A 26,484-nucleotide genomic window follows, 5' to 3' on the forward strand; every position below is an offset into this window, starting at 1 on the left:
GGGCCGAATTTTGAGCCGTGCGGCAGCTTCATCACCTTGCAAGTCTGGAAACAAATTCTATCCAGATTCGACATTCATAGGTCACAAAAAACAAATGGAAACATTTATCATCACTGTCTAGAAAAATCCAAAGAACCCTCTTTACTTCGGACTCCTTGCCACTGAGAAGTGAAAGTGATTCATCGTCAATCTATTTTCCGTGGCCTGAAGCCAGAGTATTCTGATTGCCTGAGGCCTACAATATGTGCCTTGACATTGGCTCGTACTTATAGGAACAATATCTCTAATGCCAAATTGTCTAGAGACTTTCGGAGTTTTTTCGGCACTGATTCTCAGTATCTACAATGTCGCTCACTCCTCTGGACCACCGACTCTGGAACTAGTGGGCATCGTCCAGGAACCCAATCCAAAAGTACACTGTGAAAAGGGTGCAAAACAAACATATGACTCCTTCCATCAGGCGGTGTGAGATGCGGTGAAGGCTGCCACGTGATGGCCACTCACCAAGAGGGAAGCATAGGGGGGCAGAGCCACAACTGACAAGAGTACCCGCACTGCCCCAAACATACCCTTTTGCTTGTGGAATCTGTGTAAAGTCAGCTCGTCTTGAGTTGGCCTCTGCTGCATACAACTGCCTTTTGATCTCGCCCTTTTTTCATGATATTCTAGGCCTACTTTGTTGAAAGGGATCAGGTATGGTGATCTTGGCCATCCAGCTCCGCCGCTTGTTGGTCTCACTGTGAGCTCCAACCCTTGAGTCCGAATCCTTCTCCACGGGCGCCTACGTTCGTCTGCAGGCCGTTACCGACGCTGTCCTATCGCTCAAGTACGTATATTTGTGAGCTACTTGCTTGCCCTGACGGTCAGGCGCTGCGTTTCTCGTACCTCGAGTTTCCCCGCAAGTCGTACCTGAATGGCTTGAAGTGAGTTCGCTCTGAAACGACCCTAAATAAGCTACCTCCCAGCCCCGCGCGAAGCTGAGAACACGCTGTCTAACATCACATTGATTCTCGGCGTTTAGGAGATTCAGTCGACCTACAATCTTTGCAATTAACCACTCGAACTGTCCGTCAACAATTTCGATCGATCTGCGCCCGAGATCCAAGTCTACCTGACCGTGGGCGGCAACCCGACCTAACGTACCCAACTTCAAACCCTCGTTCAGTCGTACCAGGAGGAGGTTCCAGACATTGTCGCATAATATTTGGAAATAACTCGTTGGATTGATCATACAAAGGCATAGTTCTTTACGGACATGCCTCCCGGCGACGTCTCATTGCCGGACAGCCTCGTGCCGGGCAACGGGGCTGTCCGTCCGACGCTCAATACGAGCGGTTATGGTGGGAACACAGGCGGCGGAAGTTTGAAAACGCAAACACCTACGTCACCCGCCGATAGCAGCGTCCCTTTCGACTCCCCTCGCACACGGCCATGGAATAATGCGTCTGCCGGTTACGATCCGGTTCAAAGCCCCAACGATGGTCGCCCAATCCGAAGATTAGATTCCAACCCTGCCGATCCCAAAGATCCGACGACGCCTCAAGATCGGACAAATCACTGGGAGAACCCTGGACCGTTGGAAAGACCCCGACCGAACGGCCGATCGCATGCTAAGTCTCCGGGGAGCACGCCAAGGACATGCAAAAAGTGCAGTGAGCCTCTCACCGGTCAGTTTGTTCGGGCTCTGCTCGCAACTTACCACCTTGAATGCTTTAAGTGTGAAGTGAGTGCTTGACCATGAGGTCGTTTCCTTTCAATCACTAACAATGAATCCAGGACTGTGGCCAAATAGTGGCGTCAAAGTTCTTCCCCATTGACGCAGAGGATGGGAGCGGACAGTATCCACTATGTGAGATTGATTACTTTCGAAGATTGGACCTTCTTTGCCACGACTGCGGTGGTGCCTTGCGAGGGTCATATATTACTGCTTTAGACCGCAAGTATCACATCGAACATTTTACTTGCTCAGTTTGTCCCACAGTTTTCGGCGCGCAAGATTCGTACTACGAGCACGAAGGCAAAGTGTATTGTCATTACCACTACTCTACACAATTCGCCCAGCGGTGCCATGGCTGTCATACTGCGATCCTGAAACAATTCGTGGAGATCTTCCGCAATGGGCAGAATCAGCATTGGCACCCCGAATGTTACATGATCCATAAGTTCTGGAATGTCCGCCTTGCTCCGACCGGTCAACCTTTGGAATACCCACAGATGAAAGAAGACGCTACCGTTGAGGAACGAACTCAGATCCGCGAGGAGGAGGACGTGATGGAGGAGAAGGTATACAAAATTTGGAGCACTCTATCCACATTTGAAGAGTCTTCCGCGGCTTGCATCTCGGATATGCTTCTGCATGTCAGCAACGGCGCTTATCTCGATGGAGTCCTTGTCGCGAAACGGTTTATTGGCCACGTTGAAATTCTCTTTTCCGCAATCGATGAGTTGGCAGGATTCATCAAAGCCCACGGGATGAAGGGTAAGTCTGGACATTGTAAGCTCACAATGTAATTTTGCTGACACGTCTAGACCTCGCATTCGGCCGTGAAGCCAAATTGCTGTGCAAGAAGATTGTTGCATTCTTTGCATTATTATCTAAAACGCAAGAAACCGGGGTAAAGAAACTCGGTGTGACGCAGGAACTTTTGTCACTCGTCACAGGTCTCGCTCATTACCTGAAGCTACTCATACGCATTGGATTACAGGGCGCGCTAAAGCTGGAGAGAGAACAGCGCAGCCCTGACGGTCTTCATCACCTGCTGGATCGGCTTGGAGATCTTGAGTCGCTTCGGCCGCTAGAAGAGGAGGAAACACCAGCAGATCTACTGGCTGGCGTCGACACATTGGCCGACCAGCTCTCCGATTGCTGTATCGCGTGCAAGGAGCCAATTGATGATGAGTGTGTCATGCTGGGAGACAACAGATGGCATACAAAACCCCCGCATCTTGCATGTTCCTCGTGCCAAACAGACCTAACAGTCAACCTTCAGGACGCATTCTTGTATCCCAAGGACAAGCGAACCTTCTGCGCCAGATGCGCCTCTCAAAAGGGGATCGTCAACGACACGCAAAAGGGATTCAAGCAGGTCACAAAGCTCCAACAATTTGTCTTCCTCCTGAGAGTTGCTTTGGCCCGTCTTCTCGCTGTTTTGCGCGCTGGAGGATCCCTTTTCCCATCCGGTATGTGATTTGAATGTTTCACGCTTCATGTTGTGATTGCTAATTTGGCATTTTTGCTTCTCTAGATGATCCCGCCAGTGCACAGTCTGATGGTAATCAAGTGCCACCGGGCAGTGAGCTACGCCGAAAGAAGGATGGGGATGGGTCCTCCCTTGAGCAGACCGTTGGTGAGATGCGTCGCCTACGGTCTATTCGGAACGAACGTGCTCTATCCACGACTTACAAAAAGGCTCGAGCGTCAAGGATCATCGATGGGCCAGAAGGACGGAGTGTTAGACCCGGTTCCTCTGGCGGCGAGGGCTCAGATTCTCGAGGGCCAGGCTTCCAAATTGTGGAGGAGAAGGATGCCAATGGAGACCGGGTCACTGAACTGGCTTTTGGTAACCAGGATGCGTTGACCTTAGATGACATTCCAAGAATTGTTGCAGCCGAGCAGGCCAAGGAACAGCGGCCCAACGCTTACAGGCACGCAGGCGGCAAGCTTGTTGGCGATGAGCCCATTCCTAGGTTGAACCAGGGACATCAACGTGGGCTGTCTGGTGCTGGTCTGGAACTACCATTACCAGCGTCGACTGGAAAGGGCAAACGGTACTTTTCAGAACTCTCCGCCTTGGAATATTTCATCGTCAGGCACGTCGCGGTCTTGTCCATGGAACCCTTGTTGGACGGTGCCTTCACGTTAGAGGAACTCCTTACTTTGATTGAATCTCGGAAACCCACAATCTGGAACATCTTCGGGAGGGCTTTCGCCAAGGATGCGAAGAAGGGTGGAAAAAAGAAGGGCGTATTCGGTGTCAGTCTAGACTACCTTGTCGAGAAGGAAGGCACCGAGTCGAGTCATGGTGTCGGTCCAGGTGCTCTCCGCATTCCAGCTCTTGTCGATGATTCAGTGTCTGCCATGCGTCAAATGGACATGTCTGTCGAAGGTGTCTTCCGAAAGAACGGCAACATCAGACGGCTGAAGGACGTCTCAGAGATGATTGACAACAAGTACGAGCAAGTGGACCTGACAAAGGAGACCCCTGTTCAGATCGCAGCTCTTCTCAAGAAGTTCCTCCGCGAAATGCCTGACCCTCTTCTAACGTTCAAACTGCATCGTTTGTTTGTTGCTTCTCAAAGTACGCTCCCTTGCATGTTTTTCATTACCCCGTACTAATTCTGTTCCCAGAAATCCCCGACTTGGAAAAGCAGAAGCGGGTTCTTCATCTCACATGTTGCTTGCTTCCAAAAGCGCACCGCGACACCATGGAAGTACTGTTCGCTTTCTTGAACTGGACCTCATCATTCTCCCATGTAGATGAAGAAACTGGAAGCAAGATGGACATCCACAATCTAGCGACTGTCATGACGCCCAACATCCTCTACCCGAACGCAAAGGCCAGCGGCGTGGATGAGAGTTTCCTTGCAATTGAAGCCGTCAACGCGCTCATTACATACAATGACACCATGTGCGAGGTAGGTGACTTTTCATCCAGTCTGAGCAATCGGTATGCTAATCACAACGTACAGATTCCCGAAGATCTTCAATCAGTCCTCAGCGACAGTAGCCTCTTCAAGGAGAATTCAGAAGTTACAACCAAGGATATTCTCAAGAGATACGGCGATATTGCGCGTGGAGGCTTCTCTCAGAAAGCTAGCAATGGCGGTGAAACGTTCACTATCACCAACCAGAGTCGCGGAGCCAATGTCCCTACCTCAGCCAGGATCGAGGAGACAGGTCCAGCGCAGGATGCCGCGACTCAGATGCAAAGCTCAGTCCGTCATGTGCCCGGACCGAGCAGTCATTCGCATTCACGAAGTGCTCTTCCTCCTGCTAGCGCACCAGATCCTGCCACCCGTAACCGCAGCACCAGCACTGGCAGTGAGCCCGAGGGCCAAGCCCGGCAAGTACCTTACAGAACTCGCCCGAACGGCGGCCCAATGGGTGTTGCCAGCTGATCATCCTTGGCGATCATCTTTTTGCTGCCGTTACTCGTCAGGTTCTGCTCTTTCCTCACCCTTGGGGCGCATGTCGGCATTTGATCCATTATTGTTTGGGCTCTTACAGGAATGCTATTGACGAATCTCTGGCCTTCTAGCACTTTCCTCTCCACCTGCTCATGGCTTGGCTTATGGCTTATTTTCCATCGCTATGCCTGTTCAGACCTTCGGCATGGGCATTTGAAATGTCATATCCCGTCTCTGTCTTCAAAATTGCATTGCATCCGGCCACAAAATTTTCATCACCTCGTCTCTTTCTCTCGTTGTCTGGTCAATAGCTATCGTTTCCTTCATGGGCTTCTCTTCTGTCCAGTGAGTCATGGCTTACCACCCACATTTCTGGCCTTTGGGTTTCATTTTCTATCGTTCATTTTGTGCCCTTTTACTGCATTGCATCTGACAACCAGCTATGTCATACGGGCATTGCCCTGTAATCCAGCGATGTTCTTGTTCTCGTTCTCGTACTCATTTTTTTCTTTCTTCCTTCACCTCCTGACAACCATAATCTCTCCGTTGATCTGTGAGAGCGTTTACTCAAATACTAACTCCTAAGTTGGTCATTTCTCTTCTCTTCTCTTCTCTTCTCTTCTCTTTTTTCTCTTCTTACATTCCCGCCAGTCAATAATAGACGGCAAAGATACCTAACAATGGCGAGTCCTGTTTCTATTTTCATTTCTCTCACTATTTCATTTCTTTTTCTCTTCATCCCCCTCGTCCCTTTCTAACTTTTCTTTCCCGTTCCTATCTCGAAGCGGTAGCGGTGTCTAGTCAGTCAGGCCAATCAATCGTGTCCCTACTTTCTACTTTCTATCCTACCTACCCTCTCCTGCCTAACACATCTTATCCTGTTTTCGAGTCCATTTCGTTGCAAGTGTCCCTGTTCGGTGGTATCAAGGCTCCTTTCCTCTCGTCTCGTCTCGTCTCACTTCTCTTACTACTACCTCCCACATTAGTTCGCTCACGATCGAATGCATCGATCGATCGATACCATGAACCTGATCAGTCTATAATTTCATGTAATCGTGCTTTCATCCATCTGTGAGGACTAGGTAGTCTCTCCTACTACCCACTCCCTTGGTTCGCTCACGATTGGCTTAAATGCATCAATCAATCAAAGCAGTCTATAATTAGTTCAATCGTGTTGGATATGTCCGGGTTGGTGGCTGGTGGTATTTGGACTAAGTCGTAATCGGAAATATATGCAAAGTAACACCCATGCTTCCGATAATAATAATTTGACAAGAGATTCGCCGCTAGAAAGAAGCTATGTCATGTTCGAAACAAGGGCCACCTACATAAAATAAAGATACAAGGAACAAGATCACAGTTTAAAATCGAAGACTCAGATACACAAATACCAAGTTTGATGGAAAGACTGTATTCGAAATAGGACCTAAAGGCACTCGAATCAAGCACGACAATCGGACCAAAACTCAAAATATGAAACTGCAAAAGAGTACCCTAAAAAAAAAACAAAAATCCACGAACAGAAAGACAATGGCACGAAGTAAACTCCAATCCTAAAGACATCCTTTACCCCGAAAAAATCATGAACCAAACCTCTGCGCCTCTGCGCCTCCACGCTCCATCGCGAACCATGAAAACACCATGTAAGAATAAAAAAACAGCAAGCGCTAGCCTACGCACGCTTCCTCAAAGCACGTCGTCCACCTGTTGCAGAATCACCGCCAGCCGACGCCGTAGTCTTTCTCGTCCCGGTTGCCGACGCGGCGGTGCGTTTCCCAGTCGCAGAGGGTGCCTGAGCACGTGCAGCGCTCGCTTTCTTCGCCGCAGCGCTGGCAGTTGACGCAGTGGTTACCTTGCGCGATGAGCCGGTCTTGGCAACCGTTGTGCCGGATGATGCGGTGGAGGAAACGCTGTCCCTGCGATCGGTTTGCCGAGTACCGGGTCGTGAAAGGGGCGAGCGGACGGATCTAGGTCCTGCGGCGGCGGCCCTGCTTGCGGGTCTTTTGGATGCTGAGGAAGGTGGGCGCGCGGGAGCAACGCCTCGCGAAGAGCCAGGACGGGCACTAGCGAGGTTACCGGAGGTGGATTTGAGTGGACTGGAGGGCTTTAATGGTGACATAGGTCGGGAGAGGTATGAAGAGGGTTGGGATTTCTCGGGTGAGGCGCGTAGAGGAGATTGAGGGTAGGTTCTGGAATTCGAGGACTTGGGAGAGAGGATGCGGGCGTCACCGCCTCGAAGTTCTTGGGATACAACGCGCGAAGTACCAGCGGCGGCACCAGGTTTGGTGCGTCGTTTTGGGTTCTTGAGGACGTCGAGCTGCTCGCCTGATGCGGGGGCGTTCTCTTTATCAGAGTAGATACCAGCGGGACTGATCACGTTAGTCGAAAGCACAAAGACGAAGAGATAGTCACTGCATACCTATGCTTCCTGACCCTGCGGGGACTCGGGCTTACGGTCGCAGCCTTCTTCTTGCCGGAAGCAGACATCGCCGTGAAATTGCGAGATCCCTTAGCCGGGCTACGGTATTTTCTTGGTGAAGTGTTCTCCGGTTGAGCTCTGGCGGCAGCATTGTGTTTCTCGAGAAGCTCGCCCATGTTCGCTTTACGGAGAGCCACGGGGATCCGGTTGACGCGTCGTTCAATCCGGGCCTGGAGGTCTTGTGCTTGGAGGGCGTATTGTGCGCGGAGTTTACGAGCTCGCTCCGTTACTGTTATGATTAGCACCAAGTCTGGTTACCTAGAATTAAAGAGACGTACTCTCAAGCTGTAGGTTATCCATCAGAGACTGTTTCTGGCTTCGCGTGATGCGCATGCGCTTTCTGGGGGGAGTGTTTGTTGGTGTTGCATGTTCGATGCTGGGATACGCGTCGTCCATTTCAACCGACTTGCGTTTTGTCGCGGAAGCCATTGTTGGAAACAAAATAGTTCAAGTCCAACCCAAGAAGATATTGAATCTAAGCCGAGCAAATTGAGACGTTCGTTAAGTGTAGCGGTGGGTGTTGAGGGGCGAAGGGATAAAGAAGAGAGAGATGGAGTTGTTATGATAAACAAGCGCTGACTTAATTCGTCGTTAGCTTACTTAGCTTGGCATCCGTGGACCGCAACTCAAAGCGGGTGTCAGTGACATCCATTCCATCTCTGCCTCTTGTCCAGCTTCATCCTCCCACCTCTATAATCCCTCCGCCTCCACCTTTCATCGCACTGTGATAACTACCTGTGTTCCGAGATCCATCATATTCTTCGATAAAGCCCGCAAACTGACCGCCAAGATGTCGCTCGAAGCTACGATGATCATGTTCGTCATTCATCCGCCGAGCTCTGAACCCCAGAAGAGCTAGCTAACCCATCGCAGCGTTGACAACAGCGAAAGCAGTAGAAACGGTGACTACACGTGAGGCTTCCTTGTCACTCATTATCTTGCCCGACCATATGTGACTGACAACCGCAGCTCGACACGATGGCAAGCCCAGATTGATGCCGTCAGCGTCGTCCACACAGCCAAGATGCGCGTACATCCCCAGTCGGCCGTCGGGCTGATGAGTATGGGCGGGAAGGGTCCCGAGGTCCTGTCTACATTTACCACCGACTTCGGTGGCATTCTCGCCGGTCTACACCGCACGAAGATTCACGGGACGGCCCACTTCTGCTCGAGTATACAGGTTGCCGCTGTACGTTCTCCCGCCGATGTTTGAGTCGCTCATGTACATTGAAACTAATAGGTGATGGATGAATAGCTGGCCCTTAAGCACCGCTCCGAGAAATCGCAACGCCAACGCATTGTCGTATTCTCCTGCTCCCCCATCGCCGAAGACGAAAAGACGCTCGTGAAGCTCGCCAAGAAAATGAAGAAGGTCAATGTCTCCATCGACGTAATCGCCTTCGGTGACCTCGAATCGGACCAGACCAAGAAGCTTGAAGCTTTCGTCGAGAATGTCAAGGGTGGTGAGGGCTCAAACCTCGCCATCATCCCTCCCGGCCCGAACCTTCTCAGCGAGGAACTCCAGGCCTCGCCTATCCTCGGTGGTGACGGAGGGGCCGGTGGTATGGGCGACAACGGTGGTGGCGACGGCGACTTCGACCTTGATGCCGCGGCTGATGAAGACCCCGAGCTTGCGTTTGCTTTGCGGCTCTCGCTGGAAGAGGAGAAGAACCGGCAGGAGAAGGAGAAGAGGGATCGGGAGGAGGCAGAGCAGAAGAAGAATTTGGAGGGCATCCCAGAGGAAGGCTCTTCATCGAAGAAGGGCGGAGATGACGACAAGATGGATACTGCTTAGATGTAGTCTATGGTTATTTACGTTAATGCATACCCGGCGTTGCTGCCCCCAGGTATATATTTCCAAGGTCCGAAGCCTGTAGTTTTGCATTATAATCGCACGCAAACCTATGCAGTGATCGGCCATCATTATTCATTATCTCAGCATACGTCCTGGCCGCCGGCTAGCTAGCGAACCACAAATCCATCTATGGCAAACTCGGCCCCCTTTTACCTAAGTATCGTGTCGAAGCCAGACTGAAAGGCAACCTCACCCCCTCCCCCTCAAAAACCCCCCAACCCCCCTTTCAAACCTCTCACACCGCACAGGCATCTCAATCTGATAAAACGGATTCTTCATAACATAGTCCGCATAAAGCTCGTACACCCCGCGCATAACAACATCAATATCATCCATGAGTGGGTCCGTGAAGAGGAGGAACTTCGTTCCCGTGAGCGTTTGGAAGCAGGTCAGTCGGAATTTATCCGTTTCGAGCGATTCTAGACCGGAGAGGGGGACGTGCGGGTTTGGGTATGTGGATTGTGAGGAGGGGGCTGGTGTAGAGGAGGATCCGGTTCTGGTTGGTGGGGGCAGGGTCGATGTTGGTGTTGATGTTGAGGAGGGTGAGGGCGAGGCTGGGCCTGGGCCTGGTGATGTGACGGAGCTTGGTTGGAGTGTGGAGGGTGTTGACGATGGGTTGGGGATTTTGGGTGTGATGGAGCGGGTTATTGCGTGGACCCTGCATTCATGAAAGGCAAATCGTCAGTCCTTTCTTTTCCATGGCCCATTTCTAAATTATATATAGAAGTAAAACATGAACATACCCATGAAACGTCCCCGCAAGGACAAGGTAGTCGTTCGTCGAGAGCTTGCGCAGCCCCGGGTGGAATTCGCGCTGGTAGATCAGCCCGCCGGCTTTGTTGATGATTATGAGGGAAAAGACAGGCCTGTCCAGGAGCGCCGGTTAAATTTGCTTCTCCAAAAATCAGTAGCGGGAGGATAACGTACATTGTATGTGAAAGCGATAGAGGAGTGGAGGGGAGGGCTCGGAGGAGAGGCGCGGTGCGGTGCGTGTTCGATTGTAGCTTGTCTGTTTTGATTCTCTCTGGGCGGCGTTTGATTATGGAGAAAAAGCAATTGTATTAGAAGGCATTAACTGCGTAGCATCAGGGAGGGAGGTATCATTCGAGGGTATTGAATGTAAGCTAGGAGACTTGACTTGGTGGAATATCGCCAACGAAGCTCCAATGCGGAGGTGGATTGATTTCGAGGTCGTTATTCTGCACCCAATGGGGGGATTTGGGTGGACTATAGATGCCTGTACTACTTCCTCAACAGCACTCCGTACACTCCACCGCAGCGCATCATTATCTGCACGACTACCGTGACGACCGACTCGAACCAGATACTATACTAATTGAGCATTGCCTTCGAGCCTCAGCACCAATCTGGATAAACTGGGGCTGCGGATAATAATTATGGCTAGTCGAACGCCTTCGAAGCATCATTCGTGGATGGGATGCGGCGCAGAGACACGGCGGTTAGACTTAGCTGTGACTCACGCTCATCATTGACCTTTGAGCGCAAGGAAAATGCGATATTCAGCCTAAGCTTCCGAAGGTGTCTCGCGCCATGGCGACTCATCATCGCCCTGAAGGCGAATACGGCCCACACGCTGCCTGTGTTTCTAACCGCCGCCTATGCCGCCCACCAAGGAATCAAAGTGAACACTGTGGTCGAGAACATAAACGGAGTGGGCTCAGCCAAAAGTACCGCCGAACTCGTCACCGACGCTGGCGAAAAGCTGGTTGGTGCTGAAATACCTCGCTTCTTCCTGAAGCTTTCAGGGCAGGGCAAGCCGAGTGAGGTACGTACACTATCAGTATCGAGACGATTGACTCGCTAAAATTCTCCACAGATCGAAGAATGACTGGACGGGCTCCATCCGTTGACAGTTTTCGATTTTAAGGCTCTGGACATTCCTGTCAAGCAACTCGATTCGCATCTCACCTTGCGCTCCTACGTGGTTGGCTATTTTTCACTCTGGCTGATGTTGTCATCTGGGGTATGCTCCGGGGCGATCGAGTGATTGTCGGATTGCGAAGGAACAACCAGAATGCCGATCGGTGTTTCAACTTCATTGAAGCCAGATATTCGTGGCTACCTGAAGCAGTGGCTAGCTTCGTCCAGAATAAGCCTAATGGTGTTAACTACAATTTTGGCCTCAAGAACACAGAGAATGGCATTGTTTGCCGAATTCCGCCAGAGTCCTCAGGCTACCTGCACATTGGCCACGCGAAAGCCGCGCTTCGAACGATTATTTTGCGCATTAGTACGGCGACCGCCGCGGTGTTCTCATCTGCCGTTTCGCTGACGCCCCGTCCAAGGAATCTCAGGAATTCCAAGGCTCGATTCTCCACGACCTTTCCCTTCTTGGTGTCGTCCCGGACCGCATCTTGTACTCAAGTAACTATTTCCAGCAGGTGTATGACGCCTGTGTCGCGCTGATCAAGTCCGGCAAAGCCTACGCTGATAATACCGTCAAAAGAAGTGATGAGGGCTCAACGGAACAATAGCATTGCTAGTGCCTGCCGTGAGGTGACTGTTGAAGAAACTCTCAAACATTTGGAGGAGATTAAGTCTGGCGCTCCGCAAGGAAAGCAGTGGTGTGTTCGCGCCAAAATTTCCGTTGACGATGTCAACAAATCCCTGAGAAGCCCAGTCATCTACCGCTGCAACTACGACCAGTCGTACCACAGAACTGGAAAAACGTGGAAGATATATCCCACCTACGGCCTCTGCGCTCCATACTTGGACTCTCTGGAGAAGGTAACGCACGCCCTCCGTACGAATGAATACTGCGATCGCAATCCATAGTGCCACTGGATCCAGCATGCCCTGGGTCTTCGACAAGCCGAGATCTGGGACTTCTCCCGCCTGAACTTCATCCGGACGGTCTTGTCGAAAAGGAAGCTGACCACCATTGTTGATGAGGGCGCCGTTTGGGGATGAGATGACCCGCGTATGCCGACTGTACGCGGCGCAGAGGCTACACTATCCCTGCCCTTCGCGAGTTCATCTTGAATTAAGGCCCTAGTCAGAATATTGTCAACATGGATTGGAGCCAGTTCTGGGCTGTCAATAAGAAATACATTGATCCCATCGCCGCCCGCCACACAGCAATCCCGAAACAAGATGCTATGACTGCCTATATCGAGGGCATCGAAGAGACAAGCTCAGTTCAAAAACCAAAACACAACAAGAACTCGGAGCTGGGAACCAAAGAAGTCGTCATGGGTAAAGAGATCCTCATCAGCCAGGAAGATGCCCAGTCCTTCAGGGACAATGAGGTGATTACGCTCATGAACTGGGGAAACGCCATTGTCCTGAACAAAACTACTACTACCAACCCACAACCCCCCAAGAATATCACAACCCTACACCTCAAACTTGATCTAGAGTCTGATCCCAAGAAAACAAAGAAGATCACTTGGCTAGCCAAGGAGCCACGAAACATGGTCCCCGTGGAGCTGTATTCCTTCGACCACCTAATCACCAAGGATAAACACGAGAGAACGGACGACCTGAGCTCTGTCTTGTCCAAACCGAGTGCCATCTGCACCGAGGCCTGGGCAGACTGCAATGTTGTGAATCTGGCCGCGAACGAGATCATTCAGTTCGATCGGACTGGGTTTTTCAGGGTTGAACGGGCTTATTCCGAAGGCGAGGGTCGGCTGTTAGTTCTCTTTAATATCCCCACTGGTAAGGCGGCTTAGACTAGACGGAGGACAGACAGCAGACTTTAGTTCAGGACAATATCAATGGACTATCGTGCACAAGCGGAGTTTGGTACGATATTCATATCCATGGACTACTGTGTCCTTATTCCTTAGGATCCCTATCCCACTACATTCCTGGAGCATCGCCACTTCTTTCTTCCAAGAAGGCGCGGACAATGTACTAGAAATTCGAATTGATATTATCGGGTTGAATCTTGAACTCTGTCCTACTCTAGATCTTCAGATGAAATAGAGGCCCCTTCTTCAATGCATAGCCACTATAGCTGCACGGCTACACATAGATTCGACGCTAAGAATGGGACGTGTAGCCCGCACCGCCACAGATCTGAAAGTCGCGCAGGAGATCCAGACGACAGACTACAGAGTAGTTACAACGTAGTGGCAGGTAGTTGCTTCTCCCCTACCATAAGTTCCTTTCTGCAAGCTAAGGAAATGACATAATACCTACTGTTTAGTTAGGTTGGGGCCATGCAGACCGGCATCTGGCACCTGGTACCTCGCACCTGTCAGCTTATAGTTACTTCGGAATCAAAATCTAAGCCAAGTTGAGGCGCTATCGACTTCAAGTTCTTCAACCGATGAACCGGCATTAAGGTCAAAGGAAGGTCAAAGACGAATAAGTGCTGATCACTGATATTCGGAAGTCAAATTTCCAAAGATGCGACTTGTGCTGCGAAGATTAGCCTGATTAAGCCTTGCCGAATTGGACCTATCAATTCTCGAGGCTGACCGACGGGTCACTGTGGAGGCGGAGAGATGAAGATGTGGCACTCTGACCGGTTAGGAAGCGTCTGGTCCGTGAGCGACAACGTGAACGGCCGCGTGGTTGAAGTTCAAGGTCTGTCCGAGCATAGCCGTCCCGGAGCAATGATAGGGTGCAGCTGCGGGCTGCAGTACGTAAGACACCCCGTGACAAAGTCTTGATTTCTGTTGGATATGTCTTGAATTTGCTTTTGATGTTAGCGCTCATGGCTCATGCAGATGTCCATGCGGGTGCCCGTTCTCGTTTCATCGGCAGTCTGCCCCTGACTCTGACTCTGAGGAAGATGAAAGTCAGACAGGAATAGGAAGGTGTTGAGATTGACGAGTTGACCTTCTTCGCCCCTGAAGGGCGCATATTGCATATTCAGCTGATGCAATCTAGCGATGCTGTGCGACTTGCCTGCTCTGCATCGGACTTGCGCCCAAGGCAGATCGGCTCCAGATTGAGACAAGGGGATTGCGCCACTCGCCCGGCTTCTAACTTCGAGGTGATGCTGCGAATGTTGCATCTTGCAACCCTGCAGGATCAGGAGAGCAGGAAAGTTCCGGAGGAGATGATGCGACTGCGGCAAGATTGCAATCTGGACTGTCTGACTGAAGTTCGAACTGGAGGTGAGATGAAGACGAGGTGAGGATCGTCGATGCACGGGATTGTGCCTTACCCGCAAGTCTGTCGCTGGTGGCTTGGCTTGCTTCTGACAGGTTGAAATGAAGATACAGATATTTGGGTAATGCTAGGGCAAAGATGATGGAGTGTTGTCTGTCTAGAGTAGAGTGGAACACTCACAGTGGAGTCACTAACAACGGGACTCCAAGCGTGGGGATGCCCCGATTAGGACATCGCTGGGTCACCAATCTATCCTCGCTGTCACTGAGTTCTGAGTTCTGAGAATAGACTCAGAATAGAAGAGAATTTGGCCTGGGGGCCGGGGAGAGTCCAAAATTAGCGGGGGAGGGAAACAGACCGGACTTCCCTCTCTCATCTTCATCGACAGCCACTTCCAGAACACCATCTCTCATCCCTCCCTCAAATGACATCGCCAATCGCTATTTTCGTTGGTCTCTGTGCTTAATTTTCGCATCGCTATCGGCGCCAAGCAACCGCCGTCATTGCGCCGCGACGCCAGGCCAGGGTACAACCAGCGCAAACCCAATGCGGACAACACCGCCCGGTCGCAGGCTCGCAGCCATCCGGCCATCGCTTGGATTCGTCGGATGATGCATCCTTCAGTACCCGATGACGGGGATGGGGCCAGAAAAAGAAACGAATCGGTCCATGCGACACAACACGCAAGGTGATAGGCGAGATGACGACAACCACGCTTACCGCTGCCCCTATATCAGCATCTGCTATCAGAAGAGCGGGAAACTTGAGGCTCAACTCGCCTGTTTTTGTTCTGTATTGCAGCTTCGCCCCACCGCTGCACTCCTGCCATTGTCACTCCACGAGGTCGACCATGGCCACCCTGCAGCCGTCAGCCACCTTACCGGTATCATTACCTCCATCGATCCATGCCCATTTGGGCTACGAAATAATCTGAATTGTCAGATCACGCATCAGTCCAAGGGGGAGGAAGGGAAAGCCATGAATGGCTCCAGCGCAACGGCCCTGACTAGTCTAGTCCCGTTTCGCGAGTCGCCGGGATCTGACTGGAGTCTAGTCTGTCGGCATCAAACACCAGACAGCGATATGCATCCCCACTGTTCGTCAATGATGGAGGGTACGCACTGGATACTTGAGGCTCATTTTGGAAATGCGGATTCGCGGTCCCATCCTCGCCTTTTTTGCTTCTGTCGTAGACCAGTGAAGGGTCCCATCTGCGACAAAAGATAAATGGCCCCATGGGCCCGCTGTAATTATGGCAGTCCTCAATTGTTCTTGCTCAAGCTTCGTTTCCTACCTGAATGTTTGCAAGCTATTCTTTGTTGATCAATCCTTCCCACATCATCTCTATGAACAATGGAAGACCACTACCCTTATGCTGAGTACCACTTCGCTGCGGAACATCTTCCCATTGCACAAGATGCCCAGTACTATCCGCAAGATGCGTTTGCAGCTCCAATTCCGAATGCCATGATGGGTTGCGTTTCTCATGCACCGCACGCTGCAGTCAAGGGCGCCCCCTTCCCTCCATTCGGTCCATTGCAATATCCCACTCCACCAGCTGCTCCAGGCATGGCGTACCTGACCCCCGCATCGCCCTTTGACGAGAGCGTGCGTAGCATCTCACCCCAGACAGACTGCCAGAGCAGCGGCTTCGCGCCCTCTCTCAGTTGGGACGATTCCATGTCTTCAGCATCCGGATTCGAAAGCCCACACTCCCCGTCGTACCACGAGTCCATGCCAATGGGCCTCTACAGACAGCAGTCAATGACGCCAGCAAGTGAGCCCAGTCAGCAAGCACCACAGAAAAACAACCACATGTTCATCGAGATATATACTCACCAACCCAACGACTACATGATCACCTCTCCAACCTCCCCTCAAAGCGAGCCTGAGCCACCCAAGCCTTCGCGCAAAGCCCGCAAACAAACCACTCAGAATCGTGTGCAAAAGCGCGCCAGCAAGCCCGGTTCCAAAAAGACACCCGCAAAATCCAACCGCGTCGAGCAAGCAACAGCCTCCAAACACACCCCGAAGAAAACCACCGACCGTCGCTTTGAATGTTGTTTTGCCCGCTACGGCTGCACAAGCACGTTTCCGTCCAAGAACGAATGGAAGCGACATGTTAGCTCCCAGCACATTCAGCCGGGCTTCTTCAGATGCGATGTTGGAAGATGCAGCTTGAATAACAAGCATCAACACCGCTCCGCATCGTCACACAGCCACCAATCTCAGTCTCCCTCGCCTACTTCATCACACTCCAACACCATCCCACCAAGCCCGACCTTCCTCGTCAACGACTTCAACCGCAAAGATCTCTTCATCCAGCACCAGCGCCGCATGCACGCCCCCTGGAACCAGAACTGCAGCACCGGCTCAAAACCAGTCAAGAACTTCGTCTCCCAAGCCGACAAGGACGCATTCGAGGCTACTCTCGAGGGTGTCACGAAGCGATGCTGGCGGCAGCTGCGGGCTCCACCGACGCTAAGCCGGTGCGGCTTCTGCAGCATGGAGTTCCGCGGTGCCAATGCTTGGAAGGAACGCATGGAGCATGTTGCTCGGCATTTGGAGAAGAGGGACCCGGGTCCTGAACAGGAAGATATCCCGCTTCGGGAGTGGGCGGAGGAAAATGGTGTTATCCGATGTGTCCGGGGCCAATGGAAGCTGAGTGGGCTTTGCGGGAAGTGAGCGTCTACGCATGCTAACGACAGTCTCTTCTCTGGTGATTTATTTCCTTAATAACGGCCTTTCCACCCTTCTTCCTTTGTAATGTCTCATCTTACGTTGTGCTTTGATATGAGAAACTGGGATAATATCTGATTGTGTTGTTAAGGTTTCGGGACTGGGGTTTCGGCTTGGTTGGAGTCGCATACGGTTGAGAACCATTATGATTCACGACGCGATGATATCCTGTATTTACTATCTATCTATCTTCTTCTACACTTGTCGTCTTCGGGCTCTTCATTGCTTTTGTCTCTGAATATAATACCCAAAATATACAGTTGTATCCATTCAATTCGACCATGTCCTAACCATACATACTTTCCTCCAATTTCAAGTAACAATAAAGAGTGACGGTAAGAGAAGCTATCGCTGCAACAATATACTACTTACCGGTTCCTGCAAAGACGAAGATTCTCACCTCAGACCCCTTTCCCTCCTTCGTAATCCTGCATCCTGCACCCTGATACTCACGTCGACCTCGACCTTACCGTCATATGCAGATTCTAAGTGCCTTGTCCTGACCTGTCTCACCTCCCCAAAGTCAGACCCGCAGGTGTAAAAAGACTGTAATAATCTGCAGGCTGGCAGAATCTCGAGACCCAGAGTCTTAATTAGCTCATAAATAATGTACCTACAGCGAGCTACCCAGCTTAAGTCCATGTTTGCCGGAACGCACCTGCAACGCCCGGGCAATTTTCATGTCATGCATGCATCAGCCCGGGCCACAGCCACATTTACTACCTAGCATCGCAGCAAGCAGCCAACACGAGTTTCAATGTCTCAGCCACGTTTAGTCCCGAGCTAAATACCTCCTGTCTTCGATTTCATAATTGGACTAGGACTAGTATTGTGGTGCAATGAGCATGACGTGGCGCAGTTGCCCGGGCGTGCTTACTTACTTTTACTCAGTCATCAAGGCGAGACTGGGCTGTGATACCTTGAACCTTCCTCGCCTTGCCTTGCCAGGAGACGAAGTGAGGCAAGGCAAAACAAGGCGCTATTAGTGAATTGATTGATTGTGTATGCTCATATCAATATCATGTATTCTATTAAATTTATCATGAAAGCAATATAGGTAATCATGGCCATAGCTCTATCACGATATAACAAACATGACTTGACATGACATGTAAAGAGAAATAGAAATGAAAAAAAAAACACTCGCCAAGCCAAGGATAGATACCTCCCTACTGTACTCTACACGATAACATAGCATATGGCTTTTCTTTCTTCTCTTTCTTCCGCCGTTCCCAAACCCAAGTCCCCTTCTCAAAAAAAAAAAAAAATAGCCCGCCATACACAACTCCCACAACCCTACTGATTCTTCTTCTCCACCTGCTGACTCTTCTTCTTCGGCACCCGAATAAGCCAATACAGGAAAACCGCCGCAACCGCATTAAAAACAATGTAGATGAAAAGCAACCCCACATTCCGCCAAACATCATCGGGATTAATACTAAGCTGAGCGAGGAATTGATTCGACGAGCTGATAGCGCAGAGGCGACAGTCGCCATTGGCAGCGTCTGCGAGGAGATTCCCACCCGTGCTCTCGGCGTAGGGGCCTAAGTACGAGGTGCAGTTTTCGCCGGAGGGGGGGGTGATGGTGAGGATCTCGATGTCAGAGCATTCGACTTGAGCTGTGCCGATTCCGGTGGCGAGGACGGAGGAGACGAGGTAGGTGAATGGGGAGACGCGGTACATGAAGATCCAGAAGCGAGGCATTGCGCTGGGGGATGCGAGGACGCTGGGTTTGTTAGTATGGTTTTATAGGGTGAGGGATAGGCGACGTACCCGTTGAAGATAAGACATAGCGAGAATAACAGCTGCGCGATGTTGCTACCCGTATCTGGATGTTCAATGCCTGCAATAATCATGGAGCTGAATGTAGACGTAAACATCATGAAGATCAGGATGAGCAAGAACATTGTTCCCCCTCGTTCGACCGTCTCGCCTGGACCGGCATTGCGATAGAGACCGATCGGATAGTACCAGCAGAAGTATGCCGGAGCAGCCATGAGGATATTCCACGGAAGCTCAACACAGATACTGGCCATCATGAATGCTTTCCATGAATACGCCTTTGACGGCCGCTCTCGGACTTCGTACAACGCACGCTGCGTACAGAAGTACGGCATCATCTGCTGGACCAGGTTGGGGAAGATAACGAGTAGCATGAAGATGGCGAACATTTGGTTCTGCATGCCCTGCAAACTGACCGGTTCTCGCCAGAAAGTGAAGCCGATGAAGAGAGGCTGTTGTCGTTAGTATATTCCAAATCCCCATTCAAACATGAACTTAGAACTCACCGGTATAATACACATAGTAGCCTTGGAATAAATATACGACGGACTGCGCCAATACTGTTCAAACATGCGCTTGAGGCAAATAAGGAACTGAGACCAAAGAGGCATCGCAAACTCTCCGTATTCAGGCGTCCGTGGAGGCTCTGGCTTCTGCGACAATTCTGCCTTCATCTGGGCTAGTTCCGCTTGCACTTGGTCGCGTTCAGGGCTTTGGTTCCACACTTCAGACCAGTCCCTATCTGCATGAGACCCTGGCGCGGCACCAATGACCTCTAACATCCATTCGGCGGGGTTGGCGTCCTTCGGGCACGGAGCAGAACCCTTGCTCTCGAAGTACTTGATCAGAGTCTCCATGTTTTCGCCGAGATCACCAAAGTATATGGTCTTTCCGCCCTTGGCTAGGAAGAGAAGCCTATCGAATTGCTGCATCAGGATAGCAGACGGTTGATGAATTGTACACAAGATTGCCTGTCCATGGTCTGCGAGCTTCCTCATGAGCATACAAATGGACCAAGCCGTCTGACTGTCGAGACCGGATGTCGGCTCGTCGAAGAAGAGAAGAAGGTCTGGCTTGGCTGCGAGTTCCACTCCGATAGTAAGGCGCTTCCTTTGCTCGACGTTCAAGCCTTCGCCTAAGACGCCTACTATAGCCTCAGCGTATTCCTGCATGCCAAGCATCTTGATCACTTCTTCGACATAGGCTACCTTCTCCCTTCGCGAAACGCTAGCTGGCTGACGAAGCATCGCGCTGAAAATTAGTGCCTCGCGCACAGTGCTGGTCTCAAGATGTAGATCTTGTTGTTGGACGTAGCCGGTTTTGCGTTGAAAAGAGTCATCTCGCAGACGTCCGTCCACAAGCATCTCACCAGTAATCACTCCCATGGTAACACGGTCAGCAAGCACATCTAATAGAGAGGTCTTGCCGGCACCAGTGACACCCATCAAGGCCGTCAGTGTTCCAGGCTTCACCCAGCCATCGATATGATTGAGAATACGCCGGTCCTCGCCCTTGATCTTAATGTCATAACAAACATCCTGCCAGTGGAAGATGGCGGTCTGCTTCGAGATGGCTCCAACGTGATCGTTACCCACATTGCTGGCTTGAACGGGTGCTTCCTTTGTTGTAGTGGCTTCCTCCTCATCACGCCTCACCTCCTTCGCAAAGGCTGGAATCTTTCCTCGTGGGAAAACAAGAATTTCTCCCTTGGAAGGCTTCGCTCGGACATATTCACTGCAAATGATATAAGCCGCCAAGAAGAAGAGCAGAAAGGCGCATAGGATGCCATAGTTCCTCCATAGATGGGACTTGTAGTATTCGTATGAGGTGCTCAGGTAAGCGTCGCCGTCAATGTGGTCTTGACCAGGCACGGCTCCCCGACCAGAGCAAATCTTGTTCGACAGAGGGGCGTCCTGGTAGTTGGGTACGTAAAGACCGCACTCAAAGGTTCGATCGCTGAACTCGTTGACCATGAGAGATTCAAACGCGTACTGTAGACTATTAGCAATGTCCGAATTGTGTACTCTAGGAGTCTCACAGCAATGGGGTTGATGTAATTGAGCCATTTGAACCACGGATGCATATTGCGCACGGGAATCGTGAATCCAGTGTAGATGACGAGAATCATCATGAAGATCGATGAAGGAACCATTGCCTGCGCCATTGATCTGGAGATGGCACCGATCCAGCGGAAAATGTTCGACATGGTCAACGTGGTCGTGAACGAGAAGAGGTAAAAGATGAAAAAGTGCCCTGCTGTGCGCCGAAGGTTCGTCATGAAATAGAGAATCACATTGAACACAATCGACACAAGCACTTTGGCCGGAAGGTCGACAATCATGGAACTAATCGCTTCTGCCGAAGGGTGGTACAGCGCGTACTTGAAGTGCTTTTCAACGATTGGCCTCTGCTGCCAGAGGGTTAGGATTTCCAGTGCGCTCGAGAACGCATTCAGTAGGACAGCGAAGAAGATCAGTGCGCCGCGAGAGAAGAATTCGTTTGTCGTTTTACCCATGTCATAAAATATACTCGAGATGATCAAGGCCATGATACTGTTGCCGATGGTAGTGGCGAGGGTCATGCTCATATCACCCTTCAGGCGGAGGAAGCCTCGGGATAGGCACAGGCGGATCTGTCCTGCGTAGGAGAGGGTATAAGGTGAGCCAGCACGGGTGCCCTTGGCCTTTTCCGCGGCGCGGGAACGACTGAATTCCTCGAACTTTTCGCCGCCGATGGGGAACTCGTTCTGGAAAGCCTCGATATCTACAAGCAGTTGCTTGCGCTCGGCGCTCTCCTTCCATCGAGCCGCGAACTCATCTGGCGTCCGGGGAACGAGGCTCTCATAGCCTGGGCGCACCAGACGCTCGGTGGGACTGGTCAGGGACGTCAAAAAGTCGGCAGTCGTCTGTCTATCGGGACAATCAAACCCCATCTCGATGAAGAAGCGCCTGGCGTCTGTAGCATTTCCAAAGTATATCTGCCGACCTTCATACAAAACGATCGCCTTGTCGAAAACATCGTATATCGCTTGACTGGCCTGGTAGATGGCAACGACAGCCGTAGACCCGGTATACTCTGTAGAAAGGCGAATGTTCCGGACGAATTCCTGGACGAATGATTAGTAAAAGCCGGTATCCAAGTCCGTCATTCACTCACAAGGGCCGTTGAGCTGTCAAGTCCTCTAGTCGAATTATCCCAACACTGCAAGGGGCAGCCACAGAGAACCGTCTCCGCAATACTAACTCGTTTCCGTTCTCCTCCAGAAACACCGCGGATGAACTCATTCCCCACCAGCGTATTCATCGTGTGACTCAGACCCAGCATAGCCATGGTAACATCGCGCATGTGATTGGCGTACTGGTCCCTCGTTACACCAGGGAATCGATTGACCGGCGTACGCGCCTTGGCCGCAAAGAGCAGCGTCTCGCCAGCCGTAAGGTTCGGAAAGTGGATTTCAGTTTCAGCCTGGTAGATCACCTCGCCGCGGAATCGGCTGTGCATCTCGTCCCACGAAATGCCCTGGTATTGAATATCCGTACCCTCGTCGAGCCAAAGGCCGTGAGTTTCGCCGGCGAGAGTTTTCAAAAACGTAGAGCATCCACTATACAAGCAAAGCGCACGGGGTTAGTATGAGTCGGAAAGTCCAGTACGAGGGCTGTGTTACCTTCCAGGTCGCCCGAGCACCACGAGCATCTCACCAGCTCGAACAAAGCCTTCAAAGTCGCGCAAGATGTCAATGCGGACCCGATCACCAAACCCGAGCATCCTGCGCGCCCAGCCATATCCCTTCAGCCACATATTCGCAACATCCATCTGGTAATCGGCGGCAGTACCATAACCAAAGGCGCTCAAGTTGCGGAAGGACACGCCCGCAGTACGTTTCGGATAGCGATCCGGGTCCCGATTCGCAACAGCGAGGAAATTCTTCATCCACTTGCGAGCATTGAACCCGTCATTGTTGGGATCCAGTTGGGGATCAGCAGCCGGGTCGAGGAAGGTGTTCGTGCCATTTACGGCGCTGCTTTTCTGCGAGAGGCGGGAGAGATTTCGCGCTAGGGCGTGGATCTTCGATTCGCTTTCGTGGTCGATGTTGTCCTTTTCTGAACCCGCGCATGTTATATCTGAGCTTTCTGCCTTTTCTTTGCTCGAGCTCGAGATGCCGTTATCGTCTGTTGCCCTGCTGATTATGTCTGAGGCGAGCTGCCCCGCGCCGACGGGGACAATGGGGACAACACCTCCCAGGGGAGGTTTTTCTGAAGTCATTGCGTCGCGTTCAAGCTGCTATGACATGCTCGGGCAGTGCTTGGGGAAGAGAGAAAAGCCGTAAAAGAAGCAAAGACAGTCACGGACCGAGAGAGGGAGATATCGACCGGTTAAGTAGCAGGAAGTAGTGGAGGCCAAGCGTCAGCCCACGAGGTCATAAAGCTGTCGGGCAGTGAAGAACAAAAGCGAGTGAGAAAAGTGAAGAAAGAACGAGCTGAACTGGACGGAGCCCGGAATTGGCGAGATCCGAGAGAACCTTGGATGGCTCTCACAAGCAGGGGGCCCAAGGCTAGCCGGGCGGATGGTAGTCGGTTGTGGTTGCAATCAGTCCATGTTTCGCAAGCCTGCTTGGCAAGAAACTAATAACACACTGTATTATTGTTATGTACTCCGTAGGGCTATTAGGTTCTCACCGGGTCTATAGATACTCCTCTTACTCCATACTACCTTATCTGGATCTGACAGCGGAGTGGGACAGTGGAGCTGAATCTCTCATTCCCCAATCCCCAGGCACGAGACTACTATCAAGTACAACAACAACGACAATAATAACGAGGCGATAATGCGGTGTCTCCCTTCAGCAGCCGGATCTGAAGACTGCGATAACCGCAATACAAACCCGACGATCTGACTCCAGGAACTCACTTCCCCGGCCGTTGTCGTATTTGTTCGTATTCCAGAGCGCCGTTTGGATGTGGGCCCAGTTCCACCGGCTGTCACGCCCCGGATCTAACCGTCTTTGGTTAATGCACAGATTGTGCAGACCACGAGAGTTCTCCCGGGAATTCTCGTCAGGCGCTCCGTCGGGTATCTGACATTCCCGATATTCACTACCAACTCGCTTGGTCGCTCCTGTCAATTATGACCCAGAGCTCAGGCTCGGGTAAGTCCAATCGACATTGGACAGTCTCATAGCCGTTGCTGACGTGAGCGATCTTTCCGGAGTCATTAGGCTCGGAAGATTCCCCGCATCGCAAACAATGCAGTGGATCCAAGCGATCCAACCACTAACGGCCTCCAGCTCACTCTCAGTCAATCATTCTTGTTCTGGTATCACATGCAACAATTATTAAAAATAACTGGGTGCCGATCACTTCTATAAGGCAAGGGTAAAAGCCCGCGCTCATGGCCGCAATGTCCTCGCCTTGCCTTGTATTGTTGACACTACAAGGTCGTGCAAATCAAACCTCCCGTCTGAAGTCTTCCCCTTTTGCTCCTTACTCGGCTGTGCAGATGGAATAAAGGGAACAGCGCACTTAAACCGGGTGGTTTCAGACATTATTATTTAAATATATACATATATATAAACAATCTAGTAAATATAAGCAACATATAAATCCAGATCTTTGCATCAGAACAAGTTAAAACAGCATTCAATACCTCTTCAAAACGACGACAAAGGCCACTGCTACTCGCCTGAAATGTTCATCGGATTATTCAGCCAACAGATGCACAAACTTACTGTTGAAGTCCTGCTGCACGGGCGCAGGCAGTAACTTGCCAGCTCAAGATCATGTTCCGTTCATCTCCCAAACCGGACCCATTATTGTCGGCAGCGCAGAGGGAATAGGTACATGTTTTGAGGGTTGATGGAGCCTACTCATCATTAACCTGCAGTATCCCATTCCCATTCCCGTTTTCAGACAGGGGCGCAGTCTGAGAAGCCGGTTGAGAGGTGCGACTTTCCTTGCTCCCCACAGAGCTGGTTTCTTTGCACGTGGTCTTAGATGTAAAGTCGAAGAGCGGAAAGGAGGTGATTACAGGCAGCGACGGCCGCTTGATACACAGCCACGCGAAGACAGCCCATACGAACAGATGCAGCGTGGATTGGAGAGCAATAAATATAATGAACATGGCGTTGTTGATGCGAATTTTGTAATATGGTGTTGCGATGGACGCCGTGTCCCCAAACTCATGCGGGAGGTTGCCGTTTAGTTCTCACCCTGGGTTGTAAATGTTACCTGCGTCATTGGGGTTGAAGAACCAGAGGGGGATGGGGAGAAGACTGTGAAAGCTTTGCTTGAGCTCGGGTGACCAGTAGGGGCTTTCTAGCTCTCCCTGGCCGCTGAAATACTGCAACGCGATTGATGTTGGGGCAGGAATGTTAAAAACATTGAAGTCAAGCATCCAGGTTAGGGCTGCGCGGAAACTATCAATATCCAGAGCAGGGGCTCGTGACGGTGGGCTTGAGGGGGTCACAGATAGAATACTTAGGTGTGTTCGCGTGGCGACAAAGGTTGTTTCACGACTAAAAACAGAAAATGTGGTTGTAATACTGGGATAGAACGAGTTATTGCCTAACCTACAAGTACCGTCCCAGCGCCATCCGGACAGACATAGAGTCCTTGATCATGAGATGGTCAGTTAGAGTCAAGGATTGCCGAGAATGGTGCATGCTTACCTGCAGCGAATGATTCATTGATTGTCTGACTTTCAGCAACACAGAATTTGTTGCCGACAACGGTTGTGTTGGCGCCGAACACGGTACAGTCGTCCTCGGAGAATGAATGCCCACTCAGACAGGATGCAAAGTTAAGTTGAACCGAGGGGGCGTCATTTACTTGCACTACCGGACCAGAAGGGTGATGAACTGGTGGCCATGGGATTGTACCACTCAGACCTCCAGGGAGAAGGTTGGAGTCGCATTCGTTTTCAGCGCATGCCGCAACGGGTACAGGTATACCTGCTATTGAGTGCATGGCGGTGGTAACCAGATTATAGACTATTGCTTGGATCGTGTATGGTAGGATCGTGTATTGATAGCCACCCTCTCTCTCTACCCTGGAGTAATTGAATGTAAGAGTCGACGTACGAGCCATTGGATTGCCCTACACCAGCGGCTACTGGGTAGTCAAACACGGGCTTGTACGCAACACCTACTGAGGTATCAGCTGGAGGAAATTGATTACCCTTCCTCCTATTGTTGGTTGTAGGTCGGACACGAACCAAACAGGATAATCCCAGATACCCATGATATTAATCATGAGGGTCAGCCTACTCAGAGTTGTTAGTTAGATAGCCCCTTCAAGGATGGGGACGATAGAAAAAAAGCATGCAGAAGCAACGGCCACAGTCTGTCAGGCAGATTGGAGCACCGACTAAAGAGAATCCTCACAGCGCCTAGGACTCCCGTACTGGGCGACGGCGCTTA

At 51.2% G+C, this 26,484-nt stretch overlaps 8 protein-coding genes across 8 annotated transcripts; 4 read left to right on the forward strand and 4 right to left on the reverse strand.

Moving 5' to 3' along the window:
* Positions 1-1,255: 1,255 nt before the first annotated feature.
* Positions 1,256-5,118, forward strand: BDV17DRAFT_282905 (GTPase-activating protein LRG1; the record flags this gene model as incomplete). Its single annotated transcript, XM_073760276.1, has 6 exons — positions 1,256-1,723; positions 1,777-2,479; positions 2,530-3,180; positions 3,246-4,298; positions 4,349-4,635; positions 4,690-5,118. 6 exons carry the CDS (start codon positions 1,256-1,258, stop codon positions 5,116-5,118), a joined length of 3,591 nt encoding a protein of 1,196 aa, XP_073613933.1.
* Positions 5,119-6,525: 1,407 nt separating this feature from the next.
* BDV17DRAFT_137247 (uncharacterized protein) lies at positions 6,526-8,143 on the reverse strand. The gene is made up of 3 exons (XM_073754242.1): positions 7,885-8,143; positions 7,547-7,835; positions 6,526-7,496 (listed from the first exon to the last, which is right to left on the reverse strand). The coding sequence occupies exons 1-3, from the start codon at positions 8,033-8,035 to the stop codon at positions 6,800-6,802; spliced, it is 1,137 nt and encodes a 378-aa protein (XP_073613934.1). The 5' UTR covers positions 8,036-8,143; the 3' UTR covers positions 6,526-6,799.
* Positions 8,144-8,265: 122 nt separating this feature from the next.
* BDV17DRAFT_268105 (proteasome regulatory particle base subunit RPN10) lies at positions 8,266-9,456 on the forward strand. Its single transcript, XM_073758433.1, has 4 exons — positions 8,266-8,422; positions 8,480-8,518; positions 8,576-8,795; positions 8,862-9,456. The coding sequence occupies exons 1-4, from the start codon at positions 8,397-8,399 to the stop codon at positions 9,399-9,401; spliced, it is 825 nt and encodes a 274-aa protein (XP_073613935.1). The 5' UTR covers positions 8,266-8,396; the 3' UTR covers positions 9,402-9,456.
* A 181-nt stretch (positions 9,457-9,637) lies between these two features.
* BDV17DRAFT_268107 (trafficking protein particle complex subunit 4) lies at positions 9,638-10,765 on the reverse strand. The gene is made up of 3 exons (XM_073758434.1): positions 10,389-10,765; positions 10,205-10,327; positions 9,638-10,119 (listed from the first exon to the last, which is right to left on the reverse strand). Coding segments are annotated over exons 1-3 (594 nt in total). The 5' UTR covers positions 10,391-10,765; the 3' UTR covers positions 9,638-9,650.
* A 93-nt stretch (positions 10,766-10,858) lies between these two features.
* On the forward strand, positions 10,859-13,156 carry BDV17DRAFT_282907 (ribosomal protein L25/Gln-tRNA synthetase; the record flags this gene model as incomplete). Its single annotated transcript, XM_073760277.1, has 7 exons — positions 10,859-10,920; positions 10,986-11,242; positions 11,371-11,627; positions 11,714-11,920; positions 12,045-12,209; positions 12,258-12,380; positions 12,482-13,156. The coding sequence occupies 7 exons, from the start codon at positions 10,859-10,861 to the stop codon at positions 13,154-13,156; spliced, it is 1,746 nt and encodes a 581-aa protein (XP_073613937.1).
* A 2,746-nt stretch (positions 13,157-15,902) lies between these two features.
* BDV17DRAFT_292989 (putative C2H2 finger domain protein) lies at positions 15,903-17,234 on the forward strand (the record flags this gene model as incomplete). Its single annotated transcript, XM_073762491.1, has 1 exon — positions 15,903-17,234. The coding sequence occupies one exon, from the start codon at positions 15,903-15,905 to the stop codon at positions 17,232-17,234; it is 1,332 nt and encodes a 443-aa protein (XP_073613938.1).
* A 1,066-nt stretch (positions 17,235-18,300) lies between these two features.
* BDV17DRAFT_137391 (pleiotropic drug resistance family ABC transporter) lies at positions 18,301-23,524 on the reverse strand. Its single transcript, XM_073754244.1, has 6 exons — positions 22,735-23,524; positions 22,227-22,671; positions 21,109-22,176; positions 19,577-21,061; positions 19,062-19,522; positions 18,301-19,014 (listed from the first exon to the last, which is right to left on the reverse strand). Exons 1-6 carry the CDS (start codon positions 23,331-23,333, stop codon positions 18,585-18,587), a joined length of 4,488 nt encoding a protein of 1,495 aa, XP_073613939.1. The 5' UTR covers positions 23,334-23,524; the 3' UTR covers positions 18,301-18,584.
* Positions 23,525-25,271: 1,747 nt separating this feature from the next.
* BDV17DRAFT_292991 (uncharacterized protein) lies at positions 25,272-26,032 on the reverse strand (the record flags this gene model as incomplete). Its single annotated transcript, XM_073762492.1, has 2 exons — positions 25,272-25,630; positions 25,735-26,032. 2 exons carry the CDS (start codon positions 26,030-26,032, stop codon positions 25,272-25,274), a joined length of 657 nt encoding a protein of 218 aa, XP_073613940.1.
* Positions 26,033-26,484: the final 452 nt, after the last annotated feature.

This window comes from Aspergillus undulatus (genome assembly GCF_047715775.1).
Source record: "Aspergillus undulatus strain CBS 261.88 unplaced genomic scaffold BDV17scaffold_37, whole genome shotgun sequence".
NCBI lineage: Eukaryota > Fungi > Ascomycota > Eurotiomycetes > Eurotiales > Aspergillaceae > Aspergillus > Aspergillus undulatus.

Excerpts from the sequence above, each read along its gene's own strand:
- BDV17DRAFT_137247 (XM_073754242.1), bottom strand. The coding sequence starts at position 8,035 with ATGGCTTCCGCGACAAAACGCAAGTCGGTTGAAATGGACGACGCGTAT. Across the intron at positions 7,836-7,884 it reads GGATAACCTACAGCTTGAGA|TAACGGAGCGAGCTCGTAAA; the intron begins GTACGTCTCTTT and ends TAATCATAACAG. Across the intron at positions 7,497-7,546 it reads CGCAGGGTCAGGAAGCATAG|TCCCGCTGGTATCTACTCTG; the intron begins GTATGCAGTGAC and ends TAACGTGATCAG.
- BDV17DRAFT_268105 (XM_073758433.1), top strand. The coding sequence starts at position 8,397 with ATGTCGCTCGAAGCTACGATGATCAT. Across the intron at positions 8,423-8,479 it reads CTCGAAGCTACGATGATCAT|CGTTGACAACAGCGAAAGCA; the intron begins GTTCGTCATTCA and ends AACCCATCGCAG. Across the intron at positions 8,519-8,575 it reads AGTAGAAACGGTGACTACAC|CTCGACACGATGGCAAGCCC; the intron begins GTGAGGCTTCCT and ends TGACAACCGCAG.
- BDV17DRAFT_268107 (XM_073758434.1), bottom strand. Across the intron at positions 10,120-10,204 it reads CTTGCGGGGACGTTTCATGG|GGTCCACGCAATAACCCGCT; the intron begins GTATGTTCATGT and ends TCATGAATGCAG.
- BDV17DRAFT_137391 (XM_073754244.1), bottom strand. The coding sequence starts at position 23,333 with ATGACTTCAGAAAAACCTCCCCTGGGAGGTGTTGTCCCCATTGTCCCC. Across the intron at positions 22,672-22,734 it reads GTGCTCGGGCGACCTGGAAG|TGGATGCTCTACGTTTTTGA; the intron begins GTAACACAGCCC and ends TTGCTTGTATAG. Across the intron at positions 19,015-19,061 it reads CTATGTCTTATCTTCAACGG|CGTCCTCGCATCCCCCAGCG; the intron begins GTACGTCGCCTA and ends TAACAAACCCAG.